General features: G+C 34.3%; 1 protein-coding gene across 1 annotated transcript in view; it reads right to left on the bottom strand.

Moving 5' to 3' along the window:
• The window catches only part of LOC109070296, a 110761-nt gene that overhangs the window by 52064 nt on the left and 41957 nt on the right, over nt 1–16740 (bottom strand). Inside the window, 7 exon segments of the mRNA XM_042769619.1 lie at nt 3382–3575; nt 4447–4582; nt 4584–4657; nt 5557–5718; nt 9270–9419; nt 10632–10893; nt 12707–12871. Coding sequence (XP_042625553.1) covers nt 3382–3575; nt 4447–4582; nt 4584–4657; nt 5557–5718; nt 9270–9419; nt 10632–10893; nt 12707–12871 — 1143 coding nt within the window.

Here is a 16740-nt window from a genome sequence, read left to right on the forward strand (position 1 = left end):
TCAAATGTTGCATCTGTTAATATTATTTAATGGACATGAGCTAACATGAACTTACAGTTACAGTATAGTATTTTCCTGATGTTAACAAAGATGAATAAATACTGTAACAAATGCATTAATAACACATTAATTAAACTTTAATTTTTGGGGGTAACGTATGCATTTTTCTTGTTAATGTATTACTACTGGTATTATTTCTCTCTCACACACACACACACACACACACACACACACACACACACACACACACACTCACACACACACACACACACACACACACACACACACACACACACACACTCATTGCTGAATTGTATGTGGTATTGTTTCTTTGGATGTTTTTTTTTTGACAGAATTTAATAAAAATAGAAAAAAAAAACTTGTGACTTTACTGTATAATGTTACTGAAAAACAAATGTTGCCATGATTAATTGATCATATCATTTTTTATCAGTTTACTGGACTCTTATAGAATATAGAAATATATATATATAAAAAGGAAAACTAAAAATATGTTAAAATACTCCATTTAATGTCAAATAACCTTACAAAATAAATAAACAGTTTTTCCCCCAAATCTGTCATTTTCTGTCACAGTTTTTATGCAGTAAAACACAGACAGATACAGCAGAAAACCCTGGAAAGCACTTAGCAACGCCCTGGTTACAACTCAAAACATCCTAGCAACCGCTTAGCAACATCCTGGCACTCAAAACACCCTAAAAACACCTTGGTAACCACCCAGAACACTCTAACAACTGCTTAGCAACAACAACAAAAATTTAAAAATATATAAAAAAACTAAAAAACTCCAAATAATTTAAAAAAACTACAAAAACTCAACTTAACTCAACAAAACCAATAAAATGTGTTTGGATGCAGTGAAAGCAGAAAACAACAGGCTCATGTTTGTATTTTCTTCTGTCTTCAAACTCAAATCAAGAATATACAGAAGATCATTTCATTCATCAGATATGATGCAGGGCTGTGTGATGATTATAGAGAAGTTCAGAGCTCATGAGTCAAACTCAGAGCGGTCAGATATCGGTGATGCTTCGATTTCTCAGACTAACTGTCTTCAGGAGAGTCTGTTTCTGTAACTCTGCTTTTATTCAGTGATAATGTAGCCATGTATTTCACAGACACAGATCTCTACTGTGCGTCTCTGTCTCTCTCTCTAGTGCAGTGGAGATGAAACGCTCCAAGTGTTTCAACATTCAGAGGCGTTTCTCTGCTTGCACTTCAGGTGAGTGAGAGGAATACATCTTTAATGCAGCTCTGCAGATGAGCCGCCTAAACACACACACACACACACACACACACACACACACACACACACACACACACAAACACACACACACTCACACTCAAACGGCTACAAATGGAGGAGATTTATCTCAATCTCAACCTCAGTTTATTTATAAAGCACAATAAAAACAACAGTTGTTGACCATTGTGCTGAACAATAGAATTTTAAGGAAAATCAAAAGGAGATAATACAAAATGACTATAAGACACAGAATACAACAAATGATTGTTAAGACAAAAACCCATTCGGACTCGACGATTATAACCCTTCCCCAAGAGATAGGTTTTTAATTTTGCTTTAAAAACTGATTCTGATTAGATGAATCTAATAGAGAGCGGTAAACTATTCCACAGTTTAGAGCCAGCTATGGCAAAACCCCGGTCACCTTTTTTCTTCAGCCTAGATCTAGGGACCAATACAAGATTTTAATTTGATGACCTTAAATATCTAGCTGGAGTGTTTATACTCAAACGGTCAGAAAGATTAGAAGGAGCTAGTCAATTTAAGACCTTGAAAACAAAGAGTAAAATTTTAAACTCTATTCGAAAACAGACTGGCAGCTAATGCAAAGAGAGTCAGATTGGCGTAATATGTTCATATTTGCGAGTGCCAGTCTGGAGTCTAGCAGCTGCGTTTTGGACTGTTTGAAGGCAATTAATATAGGATTGGCTAATACCTATATATACACTGAGTTGCAGTCGCGATGAAATAAAAGCATGTATGACTCTCTCAAACTCTGCAAACGTTAAAAAACTCTTAATAATAATATTTTTTAGGTTACCTAAGACTTGGAATGTGTTGCCAGAAACAGCTAAAGGCCCGGACATGACTGCCTGCGTCTTACTCTTATTTAAATGTAAGAAATTTAGGAACATCCAAGTTTTAATATAAGACATACACGCGGTTAAAGCATTCAAACTCTGGTCATCATTTTGCTTAAAAGGCACATAAATGTGAGTGTCATCAGCATAACAATGAAACGACACTCTGTGTTTATTAAAAATTGACTCCAATGGAAGCACATATAAAGAAAATTAAATGGGGGCAAGGACAGATCCTTGTGGAACCCCACAGGTCAAAACTGATTTAGAAGATGAGCTCCCATCCACACAGACTGAGAAAGTCCTATTATTATTATTAATATACTATTATTAAGTCCTAAGTATACTATTATTCAAGTATGATTTGAACCAGTTTAGGGCACAGCCTTTTTAAACCTACACAATGCTCAAGGTGGGAAATAAGAATACTGTGGTCTACATATATACATATATTGCATGAGGCATTTTTGTCATTTTCTGAGTTTTATCAGATTTCTGAACTATTTCTGTGAGGACAGAAAGATGACAAAATGGACTGTGTAATATTTGATTGTGTGTGTGAGTGATGTGATCAGATTATGATATTATCTAAATCTCCCAAAGGCAAATGAAGTCCGGATCAAAATCCATTTCAAACCAAAGTCAGCGAGTCGTTCACTTGTTAGTGTGTGTCAGGGCAGACTGATGATCACTTATACAGACCTCGAGACTGATAGACAGAGATTAGCCTGCGGCGTTAGTCTGATTTATACTTTACACTCTTCCTCCTCATTAAAGCGATATCCCGCGTTCAGCTCAAGCATCCTGCATGATGTACTGAACCCGAAATCTCAAGGAGAAACTTTATGTATATATTCACACACAAACATGGATTTTTTTTATAACTATCGTCAAAATAATTATTATATAACTATCTGCAAAAAAATCTCACAACCAATCAAAATTCAAATTTTATTATTATTATTTTCAGTATGAGACCAGGAGGATTATTCCCTTATAAAGGAAGTAGGGCTGAGCCTTACATAACACATGATTTAATTTAATTTAATTTAATTTAATTTAATTTAATTTAATTTAATTTAATTTATTTTTTATTTATATTTTATTTTTATTTTTTATTTTATTTTATTTTATTTTATTTTATTTTATATTGCATGACATTGCATATTGCATTGCATTGCATGGCATTGCATTTTATGTGATTGTGGACTGAAGTCCCATCTCATCATACTCTACTCTACTCTACTCTACTCTACTCTCATGGCCACACTCTGTGCAGCAGTGCTTCGGTCAGCCGGGTCAGCGGTGAGTCTCTGTGATTGTGGACTGAAGTCTGATCTCCTCATCAGAGCTCCTGAACTCACAGCTGGACGTCCAGACAGAGCCGCAGATGTCATTAACACCTTCAGGAGATTCAGCCCATCAAAACCACACTCCTGTTTTAGCTTTTGTGGCAATAAGTCAAGAGAAAGCTATGAAAAACACAGAAATCCTGTCTGTTTCTATCTATCCGGAAGCAACAGACGCTGGCATCACTCTCAGAAAATACGGTCTCAGAATACTGCGTGATTCTAAACAATAAATATAATATATAGAATATAAATGTACAGTCATTCTCATCTGGGAAAACAGTTTTGTCCAAAGTATGTCCCGCCCTCTTTGTTATAAATTCCACCCGCTTCTGACATTTGAATAAAATGTTAAAAATGACAGAATATAAAAATATATTAAAATGATAAAATATTTTACAATTACAAATAATATTTTTTTTCTTAATAATGAAATGTTTCAAATGAATATTTAAAATGTAAAACATTTATAATTTAAATTAATTAAAAAATTTAAAAATTTAAATTAATATATATATATATATATATATAAATTGTATAAATATAAATTGTTAAATATTTTACCATTTTAAAAAATAACATTATTTTATTATTTATTTTATATTAACATTTATAATTTCAAACATTTATAATTCTAAAATGAAAAAAGCATCATTTAAATAAAATATAAAAACTACAAAATATAAAATATTAAAATAAATAAAAATAATACATTTTATTTTATAACAATTATAAAACAACCTAAAAATATATAATTGTAAAATGGTAAAATTGCAACATTTAAATAAAATATTATACTCATTAAAGCATTTAGAAGCATAATTAGATGATTTAAAAGAAAGACAGTAAACCTAACAACTTAAATTTCAAAAGTATAAAACACTGATTCTTTTAATCCAAGTAAAAAGCACAGGATATGTGGTGGAATGGTTTTTGGACACGTCGGACGGTTTGTGACGAGCCTCACCTGGCTGAGCTGACCCATGGGTGACCCGGAGATGTTAACCGTGTGGCATCTGAAGTTGAGGAGGGTGTTGTGCTCGGATGTGGTACCCACATTACCCACATTGGGGCCACCAGAGGTCAGCAGATGCACCACCTTAAACAACCAAACACAACAAACCCATGAGAGCGTCCAGCCGGAGCGTCAGCGCCTCCAGAGCGATGTTAGCCGAAACCTGCCCACAAACACACACACAGGACGTTACATGACCCACTTTCCTCACACTAATTACTCGCTGGAAAATAAACATTCATTGTTCGAGGTTCTGCTGAGTGAGTCAAGGACTGATTATGAAAATATAAAAAGACTAAACAAAGACTCCATCAACGATGCCAGTCTGTAACCTACATTATAAGAATAACAGCTCTGAGCCAAACGCGTCTCTGTCATTATACCAATATTTACACATTTAGAAGCAAAAATCCCACCTGGGATGTAGACAGCATGTATTATTCCCACGACTCTCAATACATCAGGGAATATATCAGCAGCACAACATCAGTGTTTAACGAGCAAAATCACAAGAGATATTCAGGCCAGTTTAGCAGGGTAATTGTAGCTAACTAACAATTAAAACCATTTAAAAAAAAGATTAAATAAACGCTAACAATGGAAATAAAATAAGAAAAACTAAATAAAATAAAAAAATCTCATTAAAAATATTACTAAAACTATTATAGCCTCTCATTGATACTAAAATAACATTGCATTGTACAAATTTATTAATTTTATTTATTTGCATTTCATGTACAGTATTGGTTTTGCCTCTTTTTAAACATCTTTTGAGAACAGATTTTTTTTTCCTTTCTGAAATCAAGTCAATTACAAAAGCATTCTGTAGGCTGGTTATGATATTTTTTTTTTAGATCTTGCATTTTCTGTTAAGCTGCTTAAAAAAATATATATATAAAATAAAATAAAATAATTAATAAAGTAAACTTTTTTTTAAATAATAAAAAGCTCAATTTTGTATTATTATATATATATATATATAAAAAAAACAGTTTTAAAGTTTTTTCCAGAAAAACTGTCCTCCCCAATGAAATGCGTTGTGTGATGCTGTTGGAGTGTCACCTTTGAGATGCCGGAGGTGTTTGCGCTGAGCGCGAGGTCTGCGATCCGCTCCACACACTGGACGATCCGTGTACACGCACGAGCCTCATCCTGAGCCATCCAGAGAACATGTTCCTCCACCGCCATCATGTTACTGGCCACGTCCAACACGAGATCAGCCAACTACACACACACACACACACACACACACACACACACACACACACACACACACACACACACACACACACACACACACACACACACACACACACACACCATCACACTTAGACTTATAACTCTGCAGGTATGAACTTCACTGGCCTCTGTTACGGATGGACTATGATTAGTTTCACTGGATTTACCCTTACACAAAGAAAATATATGTCCTTGTATCTTGACAGTCAATATTATTATTTAATTAAAAATATATACATTCAATTATACATTCTATAGAGAGAGAGAGAGAGAGAGAGAGTAATGTGTGTAATTTTATATTTAACGTTTATATATTATATGTTTATAATATTATATTAACATTTAATTTATATTTAATTCAACTGAAATATGGTACTGTGCGCATACAAAAAAAATCCAACTTAAAATGGAAAAAAGTATGAGTAATATATGTGCATAATTATGAGGAAAATATATATTGTGACATTTAACCATATATTTGTATGCTAATAAATAAATAAATAAATAGCCATACTTTTTCTTTTTAAATAAATAAATAAATAAATAGCCATACTTGAGAGAGAGAGAGAGAGTATATATAACAGTACCATGACACATTTTTTTTAAAAATAATAAATGTGCTAACCATAAAATGAATATACAGTATATATATATATATATATAGAGAGAGAGAGAGAGAGAGAGAGAGAGAGAGAGTATATATATACTGGAAAAAAAAAATAATTCATTATATTATTTTCTAGTATATTCCCATAAGTTTTTGTTTCATAGAGGTATGTTTTTGATTTCTCAACTCATGCACAGTTAATCTCCATAAACGGACCGTCCTGAAATAAATGAATGTCCAGTACAAGCCATCAAAACCTATAAGAGCAGTGAGATTCATATAAAGGCTTGATTATGACGGTTATGTCTCATTTACTTCAGTGGCTCATCCTCGTTTAATGGAGGAAAATGGGCAATATTCTCAGCTCATCTGTGACCTCTGAATCATAACATTACTGTAACTGCTGCTCTGAGTCCTCACTATACAGTGAACGAGCAGCTCTAGCATGAAATCTGAGTGTTTCAAGAGCGCTGAACTGAAGCGAGCTGTTAAAGTTAACAAATTAAGAGAATTCGTATCAGAATCTCACATGTATATTTTATGCACCCTGTTTTTCAGAAGAAACTGCCTTCATGTCCCTTAAACTGCACTTTTTGCTTGGATTAGTTCAAATTAATTAATATAAAATATTATTCAATTATTAAATTTATTTCTACAATCTAAACACAAGTAAAAGTGTTTTTTAAACACCTTTCACTAGGAAATTGCTAGTAAATTTCACAAATAATTAAAAATAAATGGCAAGTAATTCACTGAATTAAACATGAAATTCATGAATATTTTCGTGTAAAACACACTTCAAAAATATTTATTTACAACCTTGAAAAATAATTTACAGTGCATATTTAAATATAAGATTAATATAGTGAGGCTCATATATATATATATATACTATATATATATATAATATATATATATATATATATATATATATATATATATTATTATATATATATTAAGTACAGGTCAAAAAGTTTGGAAACATTACTATTTTTAATGTTTTTTGAAAGAAGTCGCTCTTCTGCTCATCAAGCCTGCATTTATTTGATCAAAAATACAGAAAAAAAATTATAAAATTGTGAAATATTATTACAATTTAAAATAATTGTTTTTAAATTTATTATTCTTTAACTTATCATTTATTTCTGTGATGCAAAGCTGAATTTTTAGGATCATTATCACATGATCCTTTAGAAATCATTCTAATATGATGATTCATTATCAAAGTTGGAAACAGTTCTGCTGCTTAAATATTTTTTCAGAACATGTGATACTTTTTTAGGATACTTTGATGAATAAAAAGAAAAAAAAAAAAAAAGAATCTATGTTTTTAAAATAAAAATATTTTGTAATAAAAATATACACTACTGGTCAGTAATTGGGGGTCAGTCATTTTTTTCTTTCTTTTTTTTAAATAAAAATCATACTTTTATTCAGCAAGGATGTGTTAAATTGATAAAAAGTGATTAGTAAAAGAAAAATATATTATTAGAATATATATTATTAGAATTTTTTTTTATTTTTTTAATAAAATGCAGTTCTTTTTAACCTTTTATTGATCAAATATATTAGGACAGCAGAACTGTTTTCCAACACTCATAATAAATCAGAATATTAGAATGATTTCTAAATGATCATGTGATAGACTGGATGTTACATGTGACACTGAAGGCTGGAGTAAATGATGCTGAAAATTCAGCTTTGCATCACAGGAATAAATCATTTTTTTAAAGTATATTCAAAGAGAAAACTATTATTTTTAAGTTGTAATAATATTTCACAATATTACTGTTTTTTTCTGTATATTTGATCAATAAATGCAGGCTTCTGAGCAGAAGAGACTTTTCATCAAAACATTAAAAATAGTAATGTTTCCAAAACTTTGACCTGTACTCTCTATATAATATTAAATATAGTATATATATAATATATATATTATATATTTTTTTTTTTTTTTTTTTTTTCTATATATATATATATTTTTTTTTTTTTTTTTTTTTTTCTTTCGTTTTTTTCTTTTTTTTTTTTTATTAAAATTCAACCTTAATATATTTTAAAATTTCTTATCTTACAGCAATGCAAATGTGGATGGAATAGCCTATCAGAACTTTTATAATGATTTAAAAATGTTTGATTTTTATATATATTGTATTATTTGTCTGTAACAAATTGACTCATTTGCGCTGCTGCTTTCCAAAGGGTTAATTTCCCAGTGAAAACATATACTGATAAGATGTATACCATGAATGCTCAGTCAATTAAATGTAAATAAGAGCCTCTTCCTAATGAATGCAAATGTTTGCATACTTAGCATGTAGTGTGTGTGTCACATATGGCAGCAAGAGTAATGTAATTAATACGGATTTCCCCAAAGCGGTTGAGTGTGTTTTCTCCTCATTCACACATAAACAGCCTCCTGGAGCTCTTGTGGTGGTGTTATTACAATGCTAAACGTGTTGAGTGAACATGTGTACGTAACACTTAAAGCTGAAAATAGCTGATAACAGCGTGCAGTGCCTCAAATAAATTTTAAAGGGTAACACTTTATTTTAGGGTCTCTTAACAAGTTGCCTATTAGCATGCATGTTACTAGAATATTAGCCATTTATTAGTAGTAATTAATCATATATTAATGCCTTATTCTATATCCCTAATCCTACCTATACTTAAACTTAACAACTACATTACTAACTATTAATAAGCAACAAATTAGGAATTTATTGAGGGAAAAGTCATAGTTAATAATGACTAAGTGTTCCCTATTCTAAAGTGTTACCTTTTTTTTTCTGTTTAGTTTTTATTCATTTTTATTCTGTTTTATAACTAGTTGTTGTAGTACGTCAAGTTAAACTAGATAAAAAAAGTTTGGCAAGACAAATCTTTTCTTGTTTTAAGCATAAACTCAGGCGTGTTGGGATGTGATTCTCACCTCTCTGACATGATCCACGAGGCGTGTGAGTCTTTCTACCAGATGAGTGACGAATATCACATCCATCATGTCTCCAAACAGCGCCGCCCTGCTGGTGAGAGACGAGAGCTGCTGCGCCAACATCAGAGCGCTGGAGACGTTCACCGACATCTGAGAGAACCAGAAGATTACAGTCATCAGTGTGTCTCTGCACGTGCATCTGGACTGCTGTTCAAATGTTTGCGGTCAGTAAATTTATACTTTTGCATTAAATTGATCAAAAGTGTCAGCAAAGACTTTTATAATGTTACAAAGGATTTCTATTTCAAATAAACGCTGTTCTTCTGAACTTTCTATTCATCTGTGAATCCAGAAAAAATAAAATGCATCACAGTTTCCACAGAAATATTGTGCAGAACAACTGTTTTCAAGCATTGATAATAATCAGTAATATTTCTTGAGCAGCAAATCATCATATTAGAATGATTTCTAAAGATCATGTGACACTGAAGACTGGAGTTATGATGCTAAAAAAATTCAGCTGTGCATCACAGAAATAAATTACAGTTTAACAGATATTCACATAGAAAAACTTCTGTTTTTAAAAAAAAAAAACATATCAAAATTATTACAGTATTTTTGATCAAATAAATGCATCCTCGGTGAGCAAAAGAGACTTCTTTCACAAACATTATTCAGAACAATTATCAGCTACAAATGTTTGACAAGAAGTCTAAGTTCAAATATATGAATGTCCTTAATTTTCTAATTTCATCATCAATCACAGAAATAAATTACATTTTAATTTTTTTTTTTTTAATAAAAAATAGAGAGCAGAAGAGACTTCTTTCAAAACATATCAACCCCTTCTTATCACTTAACGCTACTGTACATTCGCTTTTCCAAATTTTTCAGAACGCTACTGTACATTCGCTTTTCCAAATTTTTCAGATGGTTATTTCATTCTAAAAATAACTAGTTGAAATGCATGCTTTGGCTTCTAATATTGTGTGCTCAAATATTGCGTGTCGTCAGGATGCATTAGCGTTTGAATAGCGTCTGAATCTGTGTTTAGCACTGAACTAGTGTGATCGGATCACATGTTACTACAGATTTAAACAGGTCCAAAGCAGCTTAAAGTAATAATTGTGAAGATTACTGAGAGATCCGGAGCCAATCAAGTGTCAAAGATTCCCTTGCTGCGGATGCTTTCAGCCTTTAACACACAAGTGATTGAGTAAATCAAGGTCAAGTTGAACATCTGCTTCGCGTCAGAAGCGATTCCAGCAGGATAATGGCCCTCTGGCAGCACCATTCGGTCCGAGACCGCAATAAAACACTCGCTGCTGATGAGAATGATGATGATGATGATGAAGTACAGACCTGTGTGAGCTCATGCAGGCTGCGGGTGGACTTTCTCACATATGAGCACTGGTTATAGTCGTGCTCTGCCCAGCGGCCCGTGCGGTCACACCTGCGCCACGCCCTCTTCTCCTGAGGGGCGGAGTCAGAGCGGGACCACGCCCTCTTCTCCTGAGGGGCGGAGTCAGAGCGGGACCACGCCTTCTTCTCCTGAGGGGCGGAGCTAGAGCTGGACACGGCACACGGCAGGAAGGCCATGAAACCAGCCAACGTCTTCGGCCACCTGTGAACGTGATTCATCAGATCAAGATCACTAATGTCACCTTTCTTAGTCATGTTTGACGTCTCAGTGTGGTTTGAATCTTTTTTAGTAGATAATTTATAGTACATTTATATATATATTAATTTATAGAATTTATAGTTCTTTACCAAATGTTGTGCTTGGAAAGCATATTTGAGCATCTTTCTTTACTATAAATGACACTGGCTGTGATATTTTTCAAGATAACGTGATAACATTCAGATGTTTTACATGACCACTCAAAAGTTTGGGGTTCTTCTGCTCACCAAAACTACATGGATTTGATCAAAATACAGTAAAAACAGTAATATTGTGAAGTGTTATTACAATTTAAAATAACTTTTCTAATTTAATAATAATTTATATTTGAAATAATAACAATTTAATGTAAAATGTATTCCTGTCTTTGATGATAATAATAAATGATACATAATAAATACATTTTAAAAAATGTGTATACACTTACACTACCTGTTTTTTTTTTGTTTGTTTTTTTTGTTTTTTGTTTTTTGATTTTTTAATGTTTTTTGAAAGATGTATCATATGCTCAACAAGGAAGCATTTATTTGGTCAAAAATATAGTAAAAATTTTGAAATATTATTACAATTAAAAATAACTGTTTTCTAATTTTATAATAATTTCTATTTAAAATTATAATCATTTAAGCTGAAATTTATTCCTGTCTTTGATTGAAGATAAGAACAATATAATATAATATTTGTATATATTATATTATTTTATATTATTTTATATTACACACACTTTTTTTATTTTTACTTACACGACCTGTCAATTTTTGTTTAAAAAAATATATATTTAATTAAAATTAATTTTTAAATAAAAGAATCCTCTTCTCAACAAAAACACAACATATATTATAAAAAAAACACAAAAAAAAAATAAAAAAAAATAAAATTTAAAACAACAGCTGTTTCTATCTGTTAAATTGTAATTTATTTCTGTGATCAAAGCTGAAATTTCTCAAAAAACGTTTCTGATTATTATCAATGTTGAAAACAGCTTTGTGGAAACTGATACATTTTATTTTTCAGGATTCACAGATGAATAGAAAGTTCAGAAGAACAGAATATATTTGAAATAGAAATCTTCTGTAACATTATAAATGTCTTTACTGTCACTTCTGATCAATTTAATGCATCTTTGCTGAATAAAAATATTAATTTCTGACCCCAAGCTGTTGAATGGCAGTGTCTTTTGACGAGTTTCTCACATGAGTTTGTGAACATGAGCAGTGTCCGTTTGTTGTAGTCAGTAATGAACAAATGACATTAATTCCTCTGCTAACAACAAGCTCATTTTCCAGCCCATTACAGACGTATGCTGAATAAACAGAACATGGAGCTATAAAAGCAGCAATCAGAGAACTGACATTAAAACAAAAAGGAGGCACTGAAGCGTCGCAAATACACATTCTGTGTGGTTTTTACAGGCGCAGTTCACCCAAAAATGAAAATTCTCCAAACCTGAATGAGTTTCATTCTTCTGTTGAACACGAAAAAAAAAAAAGGTATTACTATAAACACTGACGGTAGCCATAGAATCCCATTTTTTTTATTTTTTTAAATAGAACAAGGGAAAGGTTCCATGGATGTTATATATTCATGGAAGCAGATGGCAATAAGAGTGTAGATCATTAAATGAAAGAAACTCATAAAGGTTTGTAACAACTTGGGGGGGGGGGGTGAACTGTTTGGGTGAACTGTCCCTTTAAGCTGGCGCTCTGGTGATTGGCGTGTGTGTGTCTGTGTGTGATGTCTGTAGCCGCAGACACACCTGAAGTCACCCTTGTTGCTACTGACCCTCTCGGCTCCGCAGTACAGCGCCGTCGCCTCCAGCACCACAATCTCCATTCCGATTGAGCTGTTGCCACGGGAACTGGTCACGTGACACTGCCAATTACCGGAAACGGCAGCATCGATGTTGGACAGGATGAGCTCGCTGCGAAACGAGGGAGAGACGGCAATGAGTCACACTTGAACATGAGCCAGTTTAACACACGGACAGAGTGAATCTCACAAAACCAGTCGAGAGCATGAGCATTTGTGTTCAGTTATCATTAAAAAAAGGCTTTTGTTCTTTATGAAATGTATGTTTTTGCATCTATTCAATTAATAAATGATATATATTTTCTAAGTGCAAAATAAATTCTATTTGAATGGCTGTTTAATTAAAATCAAATCCATCAACGTGATACTGAGCACCAGCAAACTCAAGAATAAGCTTATTTGGACTCATTTATATTCAGTTTTGCGTTATTAATATACTGTAGAATTTCCAACAGCTTTTGTTGCTGCATTGCTACAACATATTCGAAGGAAACACTGAGGGACACGAACGATTCACGCTGGCTGTGGAATAGTAAGTGGCTCAGTGAGTGCGCTCAAATCTTTCACAGTAAAAATGATTAGAGGCTCAGAGAGAGAGACAGTGACTGCTCAAGTCCGTAATCCCTCACACACACACACACACACACACACACACACACACACACACACACACACACACACACACACACACACACACACACACACACACACACACACACACACTCCGGCTCTTCTCAGGAAATGTTGACTCTCTTTCCCTGACATAATGACTGTCAGTTTTCATTCTGTGCTTGAGTGTGTGGAGCCTGATGTTTGTGTCTTTAAACATAGATTAAACTCTTCCACAGCAGACTGTTCTTCAACTACTAGATCTTCATTTGGCTTAAACCAGCGTTAAAGCAGCAGTGTGAAATTCTGCACCAAATTTGATGGCATCAAAATGACAGAAATAACCAGATTTGTAGTGACTAGATGTGAGTGACTAGGTGTTGCTAAAAAGTTGCTGGTGTATTGCTAGGTGATTACTGGGATGTTTATGTGTAGTTGCTAGGGTGTTGCTAAGTGAATGCCAGGGTGTTGCTGTGTAGTTGCTAAGGTGTGCTAGGTGGTTGCTGGGATGTTTATGTGTTGTTGTTAGGGTGTTGCTAAGTGAATGACAGGGTGTTGCTGTGTAGTTGCTAAGGAGTGCTAGGTGGTTGCTGGGATGTTTATGTGTTGTTGCTAGGGTGCAGCTAGGTGGATGACAGGGTGTTGCTGTGTAGTTGCTAAGGTGTGCTAGGTGATTACTGGGATGTTTATGTGTTGTTGTTAGGGTGTTGCTAAGTGAATGCCAGGGTGTTGCTGTGTAGTTGCTAAGGTGTGCTAGGTGGTTGCTGGGATGTTTATGTGTTGTTGCTAGGGTGTTGCTAAGTGAATGCCAGGGTGTTGCTGTGTAGTTTCTAAGGTGTGCTAGGTGGTTGCTGGGATGTTTATGTGTTGTCGCTAGGGTGATGTTAAGTGAATGACAGGGTGTTGCTGTGTAGTTGCTAAGGAGTGCTAGGTGGTTGCTGGGATGTTTATGTGTTGTTGCTAAGTGAATGCCAGAGTGTTGCTGTGTAGTTGCTAAGGAGTGCTAGGTGGTTGCTGGGATGTTTATGTGTTGTTGCTAGGGTGTTGCTAAGTGGATGGCAGGGTGCTGCTGTTTAGTTGCTAAGGTGTACTAGGTGGTTGCTGGGGTGCTCCTAAATAGTTGCCAGTGTGTTGCTATGTGGTTTCTAGGGTGTGTTAGGTGGTTGCAAGTGTGTTGTTAGGTGGTTGCAAAGGTTTGCTAGGTTTGGCCCAAACAAGCGCTAAATTAACTGTGTTTAATTTTGCACCAAATTCTACAACATCAGATTTGTACATTTTCGGAAAATGTGAGTGAATACCAGCTGTTGCTATGAAGTTGCTAGGGTGTGCTAGGCTAGCTGATACAAAGATGTACTAGGTAGTTTTAAAGATGAAGTAGTTGGTCAAAGAATGCTACTAGGGTGGTTGCTGGTGCGTACTAAGTGGTTTACAGGGTTTTGCTTTGTGGTTGAAAAGGTGTTCCTATGTGGTTGCTAATGTGTGCTACAGTAGGTGGTTGCCAGGGTGTTGCTATGTGGTTGATATAATCTGATAGGTGGTTGCTAGGGTATTGCTAGAATGGTGTTGTTAGGTGGTTTCCTGGGTGTTACCATTTGGTTGAAATAATGTGTTTAAGGTGGTTGCCAGGGTGTTGCTATTTAAGGTGGTTGCCAGGGTGTTGCTAGGTGGTTGCTATAGTGTGCCATGTGGTTGTGTACTAGCCCAGCAAATTAAGAGTCCATTACTGAATCTCTACAATATAACTCGGGTCCCTCCTTCAGTCAAAAAAAGGGGGAAAATACACATTTCTCCTTTAAAACCAGTTCACAAGTAACATGTCATAATTAGAGGCATGCTTCAGCAGAAATGAATTAATATCCAGAGTGCAATGCAGGCATTTTTAGTGTCTATCTAGGAGATTATCCAGGTAAATCATCCTGATGTTCTGATGACGTCTGATTATGGCACATTATTCCTCTCTGCTGTGGACCGGCAGCACTTAGAGCCCTTGATTAATGACCTCGGACCCTCGGACCGGCCTATGGCAGCACTAGAGACTGACCCATCTGTAGCACATATGGCTCAGAGAGCGCTCTGAAGAGCTGTGGTGCGCAGCAGAGCTCTGTGGCCGGGCAACTGTGCTTGTGCCCCGTTAAACTGACAACCACATGCCAAAAATAACAGAGTGCTTCCTCTAAAGAGACACAAGAGATGCTCTGCGCTCATATGATGACAAATAAATGATACGACACAAGCAGAACTGTGTCTTAAACTGTGCTCATATTTGCCAAGATACATAGTCTAACTCAAATCCAGATATCTCAATATATATACATTATATATACATATATATATATATATATATATGTATATATATATATATATATATAATATATATATATATATATATATAATATATATATATACACAAAAAATAGCTTTCTAATCTTTTCGTTTTATTTTCATTTATTATACAATTAACAAAAACAAAAAGACCTCTAACACTAGCTTGTTCTATTCTTTCTCTATTCTATCGGTTTTCTTTTTATTTATTATATTATTTAAAAATACTTCCTACTGTATGTGTACTACGCTAAGCTAGCTGAGACTTGTTATAGCACTTGTATATCATTGCTCTTTTGATGATTTTGATTGCTTCCATTGTCCTCATTTGTAAGTCGCTTTGGATAAAAACATCTGCTAAATGACTAGATATAAATGTAAATATATATAGGCCTATATATACTACCCATTTAAACATCTGCCACATCATCTCTCATCTCCTCTCTCAGTCTGTGTGAGATATAATGCACGTTTACAGCTGCAGTGATTCCCTCTCATAAATTCAGACTAAATGATAGACTTACATCAGTCTGAACCGAGTCCAAACCAGCCCAGAGTCTCCATTACACACACACGTCATTAAGTGGCAACAAAATTAACTTTATTTACTTTATTTTATTTTATTTTATTTTTTTTGAACATCATGATGTACTCATTCATGTGGACCTCATCAACCACCCAGAACACCTTAGCAACCACCTAGGAATACCCACAACACATTGAAAACCGTACAGCAACCCCTTGGCAATAACACCCACAGTGCATTAGCAACTGCATAGCAACACCTTGGCAACCACCCACAACGCATTAGCAACTGCATAGCAGCAACACCCTGGCAACCACCCGCAACAAGTTAGAAACCGCATAGAAACACCCTGGAAACCAGCCACAATGCATTAGCAACCACATAGCAACACCCTGGCAACCACCTACAACACTGTAGCAACCATATAGCAACACCCTAACAACCACCAACTGCATAACGAAACCCGGCAACCACCCACAACACATTAGCAATCACACTGAAACACACTGCCAACCACATTAGCA

Source organism: Cyprinus carpio, chromosome A13, assembly GCF_018340385.1.
Source record: "Cyprinus carpio isolate SPL01 chromosome A13, ASM1834038v1, whole genome shotgun sequence".
In the NCBI taxonomy this organism is placed as follows: Eukaryota; Metazoa; Chordata; class Actinopteri; order Cypriniformes; family Cyprinidae; genus Cyprinus; species Cyprinus carpio.